Source organism: Ipomoea nil, unplaced genomic scaffold, assembly GCF_001879475.1.
Source record: "Ipomoea nil cultivar Tokyo-kokei standard unplaced genomic scaffold, Asagao_1.1 scaffold0688, whole genome shotgun sequence".
Taxonomy (NCBI): domain Eukaryota; kingdom Viridiplantae; phylum Streptophyta; class Magnoliopsida; order Solanales; family Convolvulaceae; genus Ipomoea; species Ipomoea nil.
In genome coordinates this window covers 5,606,515-5,622,383 of record NW_017617116.1, presented here as the reverse complement: position 1 = coordinate 5,622,383, position 15,869 = coordinate 5,606,515, and the positions used below count along the sequence as shown (strand labels likewise).

Sequence of the window (15,869 nt, the reverse complement as noted above, 5' to 3'; positions counted from 1 at the left end):
ATGTAATTGAATTGTGGTTGTTATGTAGTGTTTGGTTGGATGGAAAATGAACTATTTGGAATTGGAATTCCTACAATTTGAGCAAAAAAGTATTTTACGGAGTGTGTTGTTTGGTTTCATGAGAGAATGTTTTTTTTTTTTTTAATGAAAATTGAATTCCTTAAATTTGTGAAAAATTAAGTTTCTTTTATCTCTTATTAGGAACAATTGTTCAACATGGTGCGACAAAAATACTTTTGTTAGTTTTTTAACCACCGGGTAGTTAGTCAACAGGTCAGGTCAACATTACCGATCGAATAGGTAAATTAAAGTATAAATAATTTGAGAGAAAAATAAAAGAAATGATAATTTTATGTGAAAATCGAAAGGTGAAAATCACAGGCGTTTTTGGGCGGCGTCAAACTGAAATCCATTATATTTTGGTAGTTTTGTACATGTATAATAGGGTGCTCTCTAGAGAGATGTGGGATGCATGTCTAGAGATAGAGGATTTCGATGATGCTTCTTTGTGATTGACCAAGGCTTTTTATAGTGGAGAAGTAGGTGGAGAATATGATAATTGGGATCCCTATGATAATTCAGTATTTATGATAGAGTGTGCTAATTAATATATAGGATTGGACAGAGATTTTAGGTTGTGTAGTTGCCATATAATTCCTTCATTTACTGTCGCGGTTGACTGGTCAAGTCCCGAATCCGAGTGCTGGTCTGAATACCATTCAACATCAGACTGACTGTTTCGTTGACTACCCGTAGTCCATGTTCGATCAACCGTTATATATCTTTGTTAATTATTATTGTCTAAAAATATGTTAGTGTTTATATACATTATTCTTTAAATTAATATTCTCACCAATAAAACAACAAAATTAATATTACGAGTAACTTTTATATAGAATTTAAATTATATTTCTCAAAAATTCTTTAATTTTATGCAAATCAAGCGGGCTGTTGGCGCAATGGCGTTACAGACCCTAGTATTACACTATTATTACTTTACGAAAATCTAGAACTCTAGAAGGTAAAACATGGTTAATAAATAAGTTGACTTTGGTACTATTGAGGTTAACTAGTATTTGTCCCGTGCGACGCACGAAAAATATGTTATAAAAATATACCCTATATGAGGTTTATTCATATATAAAATTTTTGTTATTTAATAATTATTATGTGTGAATTCCTATGATAAAATTATGAACATAAATATATTTACAATTAAAATAATATTTAAGGTGGGTGATTACTACAAATCTTAAACTATATTAAAAATTTAGTACATAGTATTTAATATTACAAATTTTTAAGAATTTAGTAAACTACAATAGTAATTGAATTACATTAAAAAAAAAACAATAGTAATTGAATTACAATTTTAGAGTCACCACGGATCAAAATTTTTAGACCTTTGAGATTTCTAACTCTAGATGTAGCAACATACAATTGACCTTTAAAGACCAAAATCACAATCTTAGTTCGAACATTGATTTTTTTTTTTCCAAATACTATCGAATTAAGTGTGTAATCAATAAAAGATGAGAACTAATAATTCGAGAATATAATCTTAATGTTACTAAGCCTACTTCACGTCAATTAAGTTGGAGAGTGTTGTTGGATAGTACCCGATAAATCCACGAATAACGCATCTTTGTCTCCGTAGTCCTCAATATGCACATCAACAATCTTAAATATTAGGCCGCCTAGCTATGCCATATATTAATTTCAAACTTATGAACTTTGGGGTTGCATGCAATAAAAAGTATATTTTAAATATACTAAGGGTACATTATATATGTATGTAAGGTACTTTCAATATAAAAATAATGTATTTTTAATATATTAAAAATGTATTTGATATTCATGATCCATACAATTATGTGGACCATCGTTCACACAATAATTTGCCAGTAGAAATTGAAATATAAATAAATAAATATATATATATATATATATATATATATATATATATATATATATATTAGAAACTGTAAGTGGAAATTATTATTATCATTATTATTATTGCAATTATTATTATTATTGTTATTATAATGAACAATATTATTATGGTCTTGTGAAAATTAAATGTTGATTATCACCATTTAATTTTCACAAGACCATATGACTTTATTATATATAGGATTAATTAATAAAAGCAAATGATGACTCTTATTTCACAAAAGAAATGATGACCCTATAGAATACCGTTACGTTGGATTTACCCGGCACCCATAGAATCATATAAGTCAAAAGAGAGTTAGGCCTATAACAGGTAAAAAATAATCGGTCAAATGAATGACTTAGATTAATCAAATTTTAATTTAAGATTTTCTAATTTATCTTTAATTATATAATTATCTGTTAACTTTTCTGGTAATTTCTGTTAGTTCATCGTTAACTTACTCATTGATTTCAATAAGAAATGTTTTAGGTTTGAATCTCATCCCAATCAAAGTTGGCATAATTAATACTCTATTTTACTCTTATTAAATGAAATAATAATTTAGTAGCTACAACAAAAAATAATAAATATGCATTTCTTTAATTTAGAATTATGTGTCTGCAATGCCTTTATTCAAAAAAAAAATATATTCATTATCAATAAATTAAAAATCGAAAAATATAACTGAATTTATAGAAATTAATGTTTCTATTAAGGTAATCCGCTCTTTTGATTCTTAACCTTTTTTAGAGTACGCATTTATATTTTTACCTTATTTGATCGATATGATGTTTCAGATATAAAACTCGAAAGAGTGATGAAAATTTTAGCATATGTTTCCTAAAATGTCTGTCCTCTCTAATAAGTTGAGTTTGTTGAGCCTAATTGCACATTTGTGCACGGCTTTTGCATCATCAGTGCAAAGTGTTAGCGTACGAGATGAACTCTCTAGGCAGCATTATCCAACCATCACCGTTGATCAATCTGGGCATGGAAATTACCAGACTATCCAAGCAGCCATTGATTCTGTTCCTCTCAACAATCAGAATTGGATCATCATCAAAGTCAAAGATGGCACATATAGGTAACATTCATTATGTATATATATATATTTATGTTTTCATGAAATTAAGAAGGGTATTTTTGTCCTTTTCAAATTAAGATCTCAATTTGAATATAAATAAAGAAATTTAATCAATAAGGTTGATCTCAATTCGCAGTTGTCCTCCTCAAATTAAGGTAGGATGAGGAGGAGAATTGTGAATTGGGATCGATCGTATGACTTAAATCTATTTATTCATGCTCAAATTGAGTTCTTAAGTTAAAAAGGACGAAAATACACTTAAAATTTTAGATTTCAACATGTCTTAAACGGAAGGGTGAGCGGCGCGGCGTGATGAATTTTGACATTAAAACAATAACATGTGGATCAAAACTGTTATTTTGTTAATACTCATGGGACCAAAATTAATATTTGCTCGAGCCAATAACGCCTCCACTGAGGCTTAAACTTACAACCTCCCACATGGAAGTCTAACCCAAGTGTCATTTGAGCACAAGATGCTTGGCTTATACCTATTGTTAATTTCACGAGAAAGTCTTTAAATTTCAAATGTCATATCTTATATTTGTCAAGTTAATTTGGACCACCTTAGTATTATAACTCATATAAGGATCACAATTGTCCTTGTCTAGGTGTACTAAAACTAATTGTTATTTATTTGTTTATAATTATAATACAGTGAACAGGTGAGAATTCCAAGAGAGAAGCCATATATTTATCTCAAGGGATCAAGAAAAACAAATGTGATTTGGGATGTTCATGGCTCAATTCAAAACGCCACTTTCACCGTAGAAGCTGACAACATAGTTGTGGAAGCCATCACCTTCACAGTATGATCCCCCCTCATTCTCCCCTTAATTTCCACAAATTAATATTACCAGATTTAATTTAGGCAAACTGAGTCAAGTTGGTTAAATAATTAGTTTGGTAACTCAAGTCAAATTCAACTTTTCGTGAGAGCTGTCTATCAGTTCTTCTTAGTTTGAGCCAACAACCATGAACAATCTAAACTAGTTTACTGAGTTGGCCAGTTATGAGTAATTTAAGTTTTTATTTTATTGTAATTATTTACCGGCTAAGAACACTAAAGATGAGTTTAACCTATAATGTATCTTTAGATAACAGTTAGAGACTTTCTTGTAAATTAAAAAAATTACCCGTTAAAATTTACGGGGTAATATTTTGTCGTATGAAATTCTAGTAAGAAAGCAAATTTAGTACAAATTTAATCATGGAAAAACTAAAAGTGATAAGATTTTTAAAAGGAAAACTTGTACTTTTTGTCCATAAGTTATAGGATAATTGTAGAATTCGTCCCTAAGTGTCGGTCTTGCTCACTATTCGCCTCTAAGATATCATTGGTGTTGCACTTTTCATCCCTTTACTAACAAAACATTAGGGACGAAAAGTGAGCATGAGAAGTTAACTTATGGACGAAAATTGAACACCAGAAGTTAGTTTAGGAGGAAAAGTGCAATGCCAATGATAGTTTAGGAGCGAAAAGTGAACAAGACCAACATTTATATACAAATTTTATAATTATCCTATAATTTAGAGACAAAAAATGCAGTTTCTCCTTTTTAGGATTTACATTCAATTTAGTCAATTTTAAAGTAGATAACAAAAAATAAAGACAAAATAATCATACGGCTAGAATTGAAATTTAATGAAACGAGCAGAATTCCTACAACTACCCCCCGGAAACCACCAAGAACCCAAGGCAAGTGGCGGTGGCGGGACTGTTCAACGGCGACATGATAGCCGTATATAACTGTAGATTCAACGGCTGGCAAGACACGTTGTGGGATACACTCGGACGCCATTACTTCAAAGATTGCACTATTGCTGGATCCGTTGATTTCATCTTTGGTGAAGCCCGCTCAATCTATGAGGTAAACCATATATTTTACAATTTAAACATTCGATCAATCTGCATATGATGGAATTGAATTAATTAACTCGGACTAGAATTAACCATGTCTTATTATTTGATTTTATTTTTTCGAATTAGGCGCCCGTTCAGCCCACGAACCCCGCCAGGGCACCAACCCAACCTCTTGGGCTCGGGTTGGATTATTATCTCGCAGGACCGGCCTTGTGGTTGGCTTTGGGACTCGTGCTAGAGCCTAGTTCCCAACTACGGGGGTCGGCCTAACCGGGTCGACTTGACCCGCCTCGTCGGGTATTATTTATTTTGAGAGGACCCTACCAACCCAACCTCTTGGGCTCGGGTCGGATTGCCCGGGGCCACCTCGTGGTTGATTTTGGGTCCACTAGGACACCTAACCCGAGTCAATTTTGCCTGTCTCCTCAGGTCGATTTGTTATGGACCCGTCTTCATTATATCTGTCCGTGTAAAAATTGTTTGCAGGATTGTATTATAGAGGTGAGACCTCTGGAGCATGGGTGGGCAGGTTACATCACAGCACAGGCAAGACAGAGTGCTGAAGAAATCACTGGATTTGTTTTCAAGAATTGCCATATTGTTGGAAATGGAATGGCCTTCTTGGGGAGGCCATGGCGGAGTTACGCCACTGTCATATTTTTCCGAACAACCATGGAAAATGTCATTGTTCCAGAAGGATGGAGTAATGTGTTTGCTGTCATCAACTCCGATAACGCACCCTCCCCCTCCCCCGCCGACGACCACAACGCTGAGTAATATCTATTCTTTCGTTTTTTTGAATGACAAGAGAAATACGTAGTCACTATGGTGGGCGGAGGCGAGTTAAGGGCCAAGTTCAGCACCAAGTGACTAGGAGATTGTTGGGCAGAGACTTGAAGGGTCAAGTCCATCACCTTATCTTCGAAAATGTGATGATATGCACTGGATAAACTCCGCCTTGTGGTAAAACTAGCTTAGGTTGTTTGATCAGCTCAAACCAAGAAAACCAATAGACCATTTTAGTTGAAGTCAAACTTATAACTTGATAGGGAATATTCCCCAAGTATACCTCTCTTTACCTTCCGTGCATCTACTCGGGAACAGGTTAGTTCACTGAGATAAACCAAACCCGACCTTGACCGGTTACAAGATCGATGTTCCCGACCTTAACCTTATAACCGAGTTAGCTAAAGATTGCAGCAGCACTATGCTTCTTAAGAACCGACCCCGGTTAGTTCAGATCGGAACGACCATCACGAGCATGGTTACTTAAGATTTTGGACTTGGATTTCATGCTTTAACCCAATCCCATCTCAATGGGTGATCATGAGTCTAGGCACACGTGGCTCCCAGGGCATTGTTCTCGAGTGTATAGATTGCATGTACAAACACGTGTCAGTCATACCGAGAGCCTAGCATGTGTCATCTTCCCTCCGCTATAAATACTGCATTTGCTAGTTGGAGGGGAACTTTTGACCTCTTTCACCTACTACATTTAAGCTCGGGACTCTCTGACCCTATACATTTAATTATAACTTGTTTGAAAATGAGTAAAACATGATTCTTATAACGTTGTTTTGTTTCTGACAGCCCTTCAACGTTGACCTTCGTAGAGTATGGGTGTAAGGGGCCAGGATCACACAAGAAGAAGCGAGTGCCATGGTTAGCCAAGTTGAGTTCTAAGAAGCTGAAGTGGTATACAAGCTTGTCGTACGTTAATGATAACGGCTGGATTGAACGCCAACCCTACACCTCCGCCGTGCTACCTTAATTTTGTTCTGCTCTATGTCTTGCTTTCTTGGAACCCACATAATTATGAATAATATTGTAGCTTGGCTTAGGCTACAATTTTTTGGATGAAGATGTTATCGAAACTAAACTAATGTCTAATGTGAAAAATTGAAATAATTTTAGTCAAATATCAAATAATATAGGACTAAAAGAATAAACAACGCTGGAAATTATAAAATTTTCGACCACCTGATCTTAAATCAAGTAAGATCACTTTCAAGTGGTCGAAAATTTCATAATTTTTAGTAGTGAAAGACCATTTATACACACGATCACTTTTAGGTGGTCAGAAATTTCATAATTTCCAACCGTGAAAGACCATTTATACACACGATCACTTTCAGGTGGTCAGAAATTCTATAATTTCTAGCAAGTGAAAGGCCCTTTATACACTTGTGTGAGATGTCTCACGGGTTGCATCTTTAATCAATGGATGATTTTTTTTTTTTTTTTATATATATATATCTCACACGAGTTTTTGTCATTTTTTCCAAATGGTTGAACCCCAAATGATGTAAATCATGGTAACTCAACTGAACATGAGCCATAGAGGCTAGACCTTTACTTACTGGCACAAGAAGCCTCTTCAATTTGAGGTTGCTCTCACACTGTCACTGGTGAGACTCAATCCATATCATTCTTTCCAACTTTCATCTATATGACTAGGTGAGCTGATCCTGGGGGCCACAAGTTTTTGTCATAAGACGACAAAAGAATGGTAGAAGACGACAAAGGTTCCGAAAGGTGTTTTCTTCAGAATCTAAACAGAAAAAATGGGCATGATTTTACTGTTGAAAACGTGAACGGCATTGTTGGTGTCATATCACATATGAACTACCAAAACAAGACAGTACAGTTGAATGCTAAGAGAAGAGAGAAACCCAGAAAAAACATGGCGGCCACTTCAGTCTACACTCCAACCATAGACGAAAAGAAATGGGTGAGCCAAGGAAACAGAGCATTAGACTCATCAGACGAACTCGCCATACAAATCGATTTCACCCCTTCCATCTTCCAAATCCCAAAACCCATAACCGAAACCAAGCCGGAAGCTTACGCGCCGCAGCACCTTGGCCTGGGAGCGTACCACCATCTCCGGCCGGAGCTCCACGTCGCCGACATGCAAAAGCTCGCAAAAGTCAAGAAATTCCTGTCGTCGTCCAGAAATTTCTCCGACGACTTCTTCCTCGGAAAAACCAAGGGTTTGGAGCCGGCGGTTCGAGCTAGCTACGACAAGTACTTGGATCTTGAAGGCTCCACTCTAGACTACATCATCGCCGTCGATTCCCTCTTCTTGCTCGATTTTCTCGGCTCCTACGACGACAAAACCGAGTCCGAGAATCTCGACCCCGGCCGCCGAGAATTCGCCAAGGATGTTTCAATGCTGGAGAACCAAGTTCCGGCGTTTGCGGTGGCGGAGATGGGGAAACAACTGGACTTGTTCTCGCCGGAAAAAGGTACGCCGGAAACCATGTTGTATTCCCAGCTGTTTTACTACTTCTGCAAAGCCCACTCGCCGCTCAAACTGGCGGAGCTGTGGAAAGACCGCCGTAGGGAGAGTAAACACCTTTTAGCTCACATGTATAATCTCATCGTAAACAACCATGGATTTAAAGAACAAGAAAGCATGCTAAGAACTAAAGCCAAAATCACAGAGATTGGAACAGAGGTTTTAACTGCATTAACTGAACTAGGATTTGGAGGACCCATAGTTAAATCCCTTCAGTTCACCTTCAAATCAGTGCAAGTTTGGGAGAACAGTAAGTTAGCTGCAGAGCTTAGTAAAGATCAAGAACCGAAAGCCAAAACACAAAAGATTCAGATTCCTTCAGTCTCAGATTTATCTGATAAATACAAGGTGGAGTTCAAGCTCCTGGATTTGGGAGGGATTAGGCATATCAAGTTCGAAGAAGAAGACGAAGACGAAGGGAAACCCACGATTTATCTCCCCGAAATCACTCTGAAACATGATTCAGAAGTGGTGTTAAGAAACTTGATAGCCTATGAAGCTGCAATTTCCACCCCAGATTCCAGTTTGGAGCTCTCTGAGTATATTGATTTGATGTGTGGGATAGTGCATACAGATAAAGACGTATCGTTGCTACGCGAGAAGGGTATTGTAAAGAGCGATCCGATTCGTCTGAACGATGAACGAGCTGCTGAAATCTTTAACGGGTTTAGCAGATCCGCGGGGGAGCTGAGGGAGTCAGAAAGCCGGAAAGTGGTGAAGCAAGTGAAGGAGATGGTGGAGAAATGGGAGAATAAGAAGCCATGGAAAAGGGTGTGGAGATTTCTGGAGAAGAATGTCAAGAATGTGGGAGAGTTTCTGAGGAAGCCTAGTGGAATTGCAATGAAGTTTTTGTTGTATATCTTCATGGCATTGCTGCTAGTGCTGCAGATAATGCAAGCTTATTGCCAGATATATGGATGTAAGAAGGGGGAATCTGGGACCAAGGCTTTCAGTTTAAGGATGTCTGGTTAGTTCTTAGTGGTGTCATCATGTGTTTATGTTAGTGGATTATTAGTTTCATGTTAGTGCACTTTCATTTGTCTGCTTAATGTTATTCTCTGAAACTAACTTAAGTAATGTTCTATTTCCACAATGTTTCAAGTCCCCACAACTAACATATATCACCTTGTGTGTGTTTCTCGTACAGCTCAGACACTGAAGGGAGTTCAATCTTTTGTATTTACAACTTAGCTTGTTTTATAGAATATAATAATAATCAGCTCACTTTCACTTTTCAAACTTTAGGTGGGAATATATGCCTTTAGAGCCCAATATCCATAGGCCGATTTACAAGGAGGCCCAATTCCTTATTTTATTTGTTTTTTTTTTTCCCTACATGTAGACATATGTTATATCGTGCACCGCGTGTCAAAACGGCGCCGTTTCTGCAGTTATAACGGAGTGACACTACAATGTGTCTAAACCGACATTGTCTCACATATTATTTTTATATTATCAAATGAAACTGCAATTATATCAAAATGATACTGTAGTTGTGGTGAAATAAAACTATAGTATATATAAAATGAAACTGAATAACATTTCACATATTTGAGTGTATATTGTAAAATGAAGCTGTAATTATATTGAAATGATCATTTAGTTGTGTTTTAATGAAACTATAGTGTATATAAAATAAAATTAAATAACATTTTCACATATTTGAGTGTATAAATATTGAATGAAACTGTAGTTATATCGAAATGAAACTGTAGTTGTGTTGAACTGAAACTGCAGTGTATACAAAATGAAACTGAAGAACAGAGTTATTTTTTGCAAATGTTCTGTTTCTTTTCATTAAACAAAACGACGTCGTTTTGATGCGCGATGCACGATATAATTTGCGACATGTAGAGTTGTCAATCCGGGTTGGAATGACAAGTCGAAGCCCGCAATCTAGCAACACTGGTCTCTAAGATTCACAACTTAGCGGGCCTATAGTAGGATGGCTAGCCCCGCCATTTCAAGGCCCACCTTGCCATAGTTATGCTGTGCATCCGTATGCACCATGCATGGTGCATACGGATGCAAAAACGATGATGTTTTATTAAAAACGCGTGTTTTCTCTTAAAAAAAAAATTCAGGTTCAATTCCGCAGCAACAGCATTATGTTATTCATTCATTTTGAAATTTTAGTTCATAGATTATGGAATTTTATCTTCAAAAAAAAAAAAAAAAAGATTATGGAATTTTAGTTCATTGATTCTGGAATTATAATTCATCAATTCTGGAATTGTAGTTCATCGATTCCGAAATTTTAGTTCATAGATTCTGGAATTTTAATTCATTCATTCTGGAATTTTTAGTTCATAGATTAGATTCTGGAGTTTTAGTTCATAGATTCTGAAATTATAGTTCATCGATTCTGAAATGATAGTTCATCGATTCTGAAATTATAGTTCATCGATTCTGGAATTTTAGTTCATATGTTGTTGCTGGGAATCGAACCTGATTTTTTTTTTTTTTTAAGGGGAGACACGCGTTTTTAATAAAACGACGTCGTTTTTGCATCCGTATGCACCATGCATGGTGCATACGGATGCACAGCATAATTTGACAATTTTCTTTTAGATACACTCTAAGGCGCTATTCTTTAATATATAGTATTATTCTAACATACTAATCTAATATTCTAATTTTATTGCTATTATCCTTCAATAAGAAATTAATTATGAATTAGGTTTATTAAAAATTAAAAACTAAAGAATATATATATATATATATATATATAGGGACGCACTCAGGTGCGAATAAGTGCCCAGGAAGGAAATGCGAACGAATCAGTGCGTGACACGTGTCCAGATCTAATAACTTTAAAAAAAAACGCGGTGGCATTTTCGTAAATAATTGAACATCGAAGTGCAAGTAAAATCTCTTATAAGTGCACCTATTTTCACCTATAAGTGCATATAATTAGCATTCACTTTCCGCAACCATTCATGCACCTGGGTGTGCTTATAACTATATGTGCAACTATTTATAACAGTAGGTGCAACTACTTATAACTATATGTGCACCTACTTTCACCTATAAGTGCATGTAATTTTGTCTTGTTAACATTCATTGATCTGAGTTCAGCGGGTAGTAATACTCCTGAAAACCACTCGCAAACATTCATACACCTAGATGCAACTACTTATACCTATGTGTGCAACTACTTATACCTATGTGTGCAACTGCTTAGAACTATGAGTGCAACTAAGTATTGATGCTCAGTGTAAATTTTTATTTGCACCTATAATACATTTTACATGCACTTGTAATATATTTTACTTGCACTTCGATGTTCAATTAGTTACGAAAATGCCACCGCGTTTTTTAAAAAAATCAGTGTTTCTCATCCATTAGATCTGGACACGTGGACGAACAGAATCCATTCCTATTTCGCGTCTGGGCGAGCCGTTCGCACCCGAGTGCAACTCTCTCTATATATATATATATATATATATATATATATATATATATATATATATATATATATATATATATATATATATATACATGTCCGTCTAACCCGTGGGTCTCAGTCTCTCAGAAGCCTGCTCTTTTATAGGTCGTCAAAATTGAAACGAGTTCTACTACATAGACTCCTTCATTTATACTCCCTGAGGTGGCAAATTAAGGTTGATTACTTTCATCATGTGAGTCTACAAAAAAATATCTACATCAAAAGCATGTGAGAGAGAGTACAAGTTGGGAGTTTAAAATGGGAGTATACCAAGTATTTTCCAATTGAAACCCACCCATTATACCTATATATATAAAAGGCAGGGCAAGCTGACTTGTCAGACATAGGCCCTGTTTGGTAAAATGGCTGTTAGCTGATAGCTGTTAACTGTTAGCTGATTGTGTTAATTAGAAGGTATAAATAGTTGATAACATTAGCTGATTGTAGAAAAGTGTTTGGTAAATTAGCTGTTAGCTGATAGCTGTTGGTATAATTTCTTTTCTCAAAACGCTAATTGAAAAAGTTGTTTGGAGTAACTTTTTGAATTTTAGCCTTTTAGAGTTGCAAAAAGCTAATTAACCAAATATTTATATTAATATTTTAACTAAATCAAACAATTAATAGTGGTCAAATAAGCCAAAATTAGCCTATAGGTCAATATTTTACCAAACAGGGCCAAAGTCTATTTTGGTGGCTCTACTTATAGACTACGAAAGCTTGTTCTTTAATTTTTATATGATCAAAACGATGTGCAAATGACCAATTCTTCCCCGAACCGATGATTATGGTTCCGGAGACAACAGTTGTGGTCTATTACAACTTTTTGTAATTTTGTTATTTTTACTTTTTAGGGTAGGCTACACATAACAAGCTTGGTGCCGTTTGATCATATTATCTCTGTTTCTCAAGAACTCATTGGTATATAATTTCCCTTAAGTAATGTTGGCAAGTATTTATTACTTATAAAGGTAAATGTAATATTTTTGAGAAAAATTGTAATACTTTTGAATCAAAATGTAAAAGTATTATATTTTCCCATATAAGTAATAAATATTTTATTCTTGATTTAGTATTAAATTTTCAGTATAAATATTATATTTTATCTTGACTCAATTCGTCTCACGGACAATGATCCGTGAGACGATCTCACACAAATTTTTTCCTACATGTTCATTTTTATTATACTGTAAGTTTTTTTTTATTTTTTTTTTTATTTTTGTGTTGTATATGTTTAACTTTAGTAGATTTATTATACTTTTATACCAAGTTCATTTTTAGTGTATTGTATATTTACATGTTTATTTTTAGTATATTATAGTGCATGTTAAAATAAATAGGATTATTTTCAAATACAAACCCCCCTTAAAATACAAATTGTGTGCATGTAAGTATGTTAATATGTGCACGAGCTAATCCCAGATATTGTTGGCAGTGTGCATGTAAGTATGTTAATGTGTGCACGAGCTTTGGTGGATGATTGTGATTTTTTCCTCCTACGCGCTGTGTGCATGTAAGTATGTTAATGTGTGCACGGTCTTTGATGGATGATTGTTATTTTTCCTCCTACGCGCTGTGTGCATGTAAGTATGTTAATGTGTGCACAAGTTAATCTCAGAAATTGTTGGCAGTGCGCCCTGTGTGCACAAGCTCAAATTTGTATTTTAAAGGGGTTTGTATTTGAATACAACCCAAAATAAATATATCTATAATATACTAAAAATAAACTTTCAATATATTAAAAATAAATATGTGTCAAAGTTCCATGTTATTACGTGAATCACAGTATAAGCGTTGATATAACTTGGTCACGTTCCATTGCTTCCCCTTAGTTACACCCAATGTTTATTTCACTGGCAGAAACAAGTTACGCATTCTTGGGTTAGCTTTTGTTGAATTTTATGTTACTTTAAACTTTTATTTCTTAGAAGGGAGTTGGATGTATGTTGTGAACATAAAAATTTGAGTATAATTGTATAAATGAAAGAGAAAAAAGAAGGTACGTAAGTCTCGTGAAGGGTTGGTAAAGTGAGAGACGTACAACGTTGGTGAAGAAAATGAGAAGATATATAGTGTATAATAGTATGTAATATAATATTGCATATAATTAGATTTGGTTTGGCAAATTGATTTGAAAATACTGCTTCATTTTGCTTTTGGAATGTAGTGTAACGATGGTGTGATTGCCCCTAGTATATATCATGTCAAACTCAAACTTTATATGTAATATTTATCTTTAACGTACTAAAGCGTAATTATACTGTCATCTAGATAAGAACATTGAATAGTTTTTGTTTTTTTTGTAAAGTTCATGTTGGCAATGATGTTTTAATTATTTCATGACGTATAAATTGAAGATCATTATCTGTTCTTAACATTAATTTTTCATAGCATCCGATGCTAGTTGGATATGCATTACATAGGTTTTTTTTTTTTTTTGTTTTTTTTTTTCAAGTTAAATTAGACAAGTGTACAAACGCATCAGATTTTTTTTTTTTTTTTTTTTTTTTTTTTTTTTGATGTAATACTAGATATGAGAGAACCTAACATTTAAGTTTTTTTCAATAAAAAACTTTTGTAAAAAAAAAAAAAAAATTGCAATGGTATTGAGACATTTTGGAAAGTGATGCTTTAAAAGTGTCAATTTAGTACCTTAACTATGCAATTTTCTTCAATTTTGGTCATTTCAGTCAAATTGTCGGCCAAATTTCGCCGAAAAATTTTAATTGTTAAAATAATGAGGGTATTTTGTTCATTTCACGTCTATTTTCTTCTTCCCAGGCGAGTCCATCCCTTCCTCTCCCGTTTCCGGTGAATGCAATGAACTAAGATGATGGGGAAAGGAGGCTTGATGATATTAAAGATAGGGTTTAGAGGAAAAAAGAACGCCAAAAACGGGAGAGAAAGAGATAGACTCGCCGGAGAAGAAGAAAAGAGGCGTGAAACGACCAAAATATCCTAATTATTTTAACTATTAAAATTTGGCCGGCAATTTGACCGGAGTGACTAAAATTGACAAAAATTGCATAGTTAAAGTACTAAATTGACACTTTTAAAAGTCAGGAACTGAAATTAATTAACAAGACCCCTATAGTCATGTGACCAAAATTGAAATTTCCTCCAACCGGTGAGAAATACTTTAATTTTGCCCAACTTTTTTTTTTTTTTTTTTTTTTTTTTTGGGTGGCATTGAAGTCCGTTTGCTACTATTATTACAACTAGTCTGGCTAGTAAGAACATTCCCAATAATTGAGGATATTTCATATTTGTGAGGTTAATACCTTTTATATCAACATCAATATAATATTTCATCTATTTTCAGTACACCCTGTTCCCAACGGTTAAGAATATTTAATTTGCATTGTCATGAATAGTTCAATTAGTTTTCGGGTTGAAGATTACACCTAAAAAAACATAATTAAATCTTGACAGTCACAATGTGAGATTTCACTCTCTTGTGGAGGTAACTCCTTGTAAGCACTAGACACTGATGCTTGCAGGCTCCCACCTAAAGAGTTACTGAATCACTATGATTTATCTTCTCCGCTATCTCTATAGAGCTAGTGTGTGGAAGTCCGAGGACGATGGATTTCACATTTTAATTTGCACCTAAATAATATTTAATTTGTGGGACTTACTCATTCCATATCAACCATATATTTTATCATTATTTTTATTTATTAGAATTTTGAGTAATAATAAAATTATTATAATTATAACTTATAAATTATTTACAATGGTCAAATATAAAATTAAGATTAAGGGTTCATTTGAAAATTAGGAAAATATTTTTGAGAAAATGATTTTCAAAAAATGATTAATTTTTTTGAAAAATAGTTTTCATTTTCTTGTTATTCTTCTATTTGGTTAAAAGTAAAAAAAAATTGCACGGGGTATTTTTTTTCTTTTTCTATTTGATACATTTTGCATTAATCAATAATTACTTTGTAAAGTTTGATTTAATATGTTAATGATTAAGTTAATTACTTTTAAATATTAATAAAATAAAATATGAGTTGATATGACACATCATAGGGACCTTGAAGTTACTTTGACTCATTTAAGGTTTATCGAAAAATAATCCAAACTTTTTTTTTAAGAGTTAATTTCATTTTTTTGTCTTAAATTTATAGGTGTTAGTCCATTTTTAGTCTTGTTTCTTTTTCCTCAAAATATCCACATTTGATCGTATTATCGTGACATAACCATTTATAGTCCCCGTCAACAAAATCGTTTAAA

General features: G+C 34.0%; 1 protein-coding gene across 1 annotated transcript; it reads left to right on the top strand.

Annotated features, from left to right (window-relative positions):
* The first annotated feature begins 539 nt into the window (after positions 1 to 539).
* Positions 540 to 9,262, top strand: LOC109176028 (putative UPF0481 protein At3g02645). Its single transcript, XM_019325431.1, has 2 exons — positions 540 to 543; positions 7,546 to 9,262. Exon 2 carries the CDS (start codon positions 7,568 to 7,570, stop codon positions 9,155 to 9,157), a length of 1,590 nt encoding a protein of 529 aa, XP_019180976.1. The 5' UTR covers positions 540 to 543; positions 7,546 to 7,567; the 3' UTR covers positions 9,158 to 9,262.
* Positions 9,263 to 15,869: the final 6,607 nt, after the last annotated feature.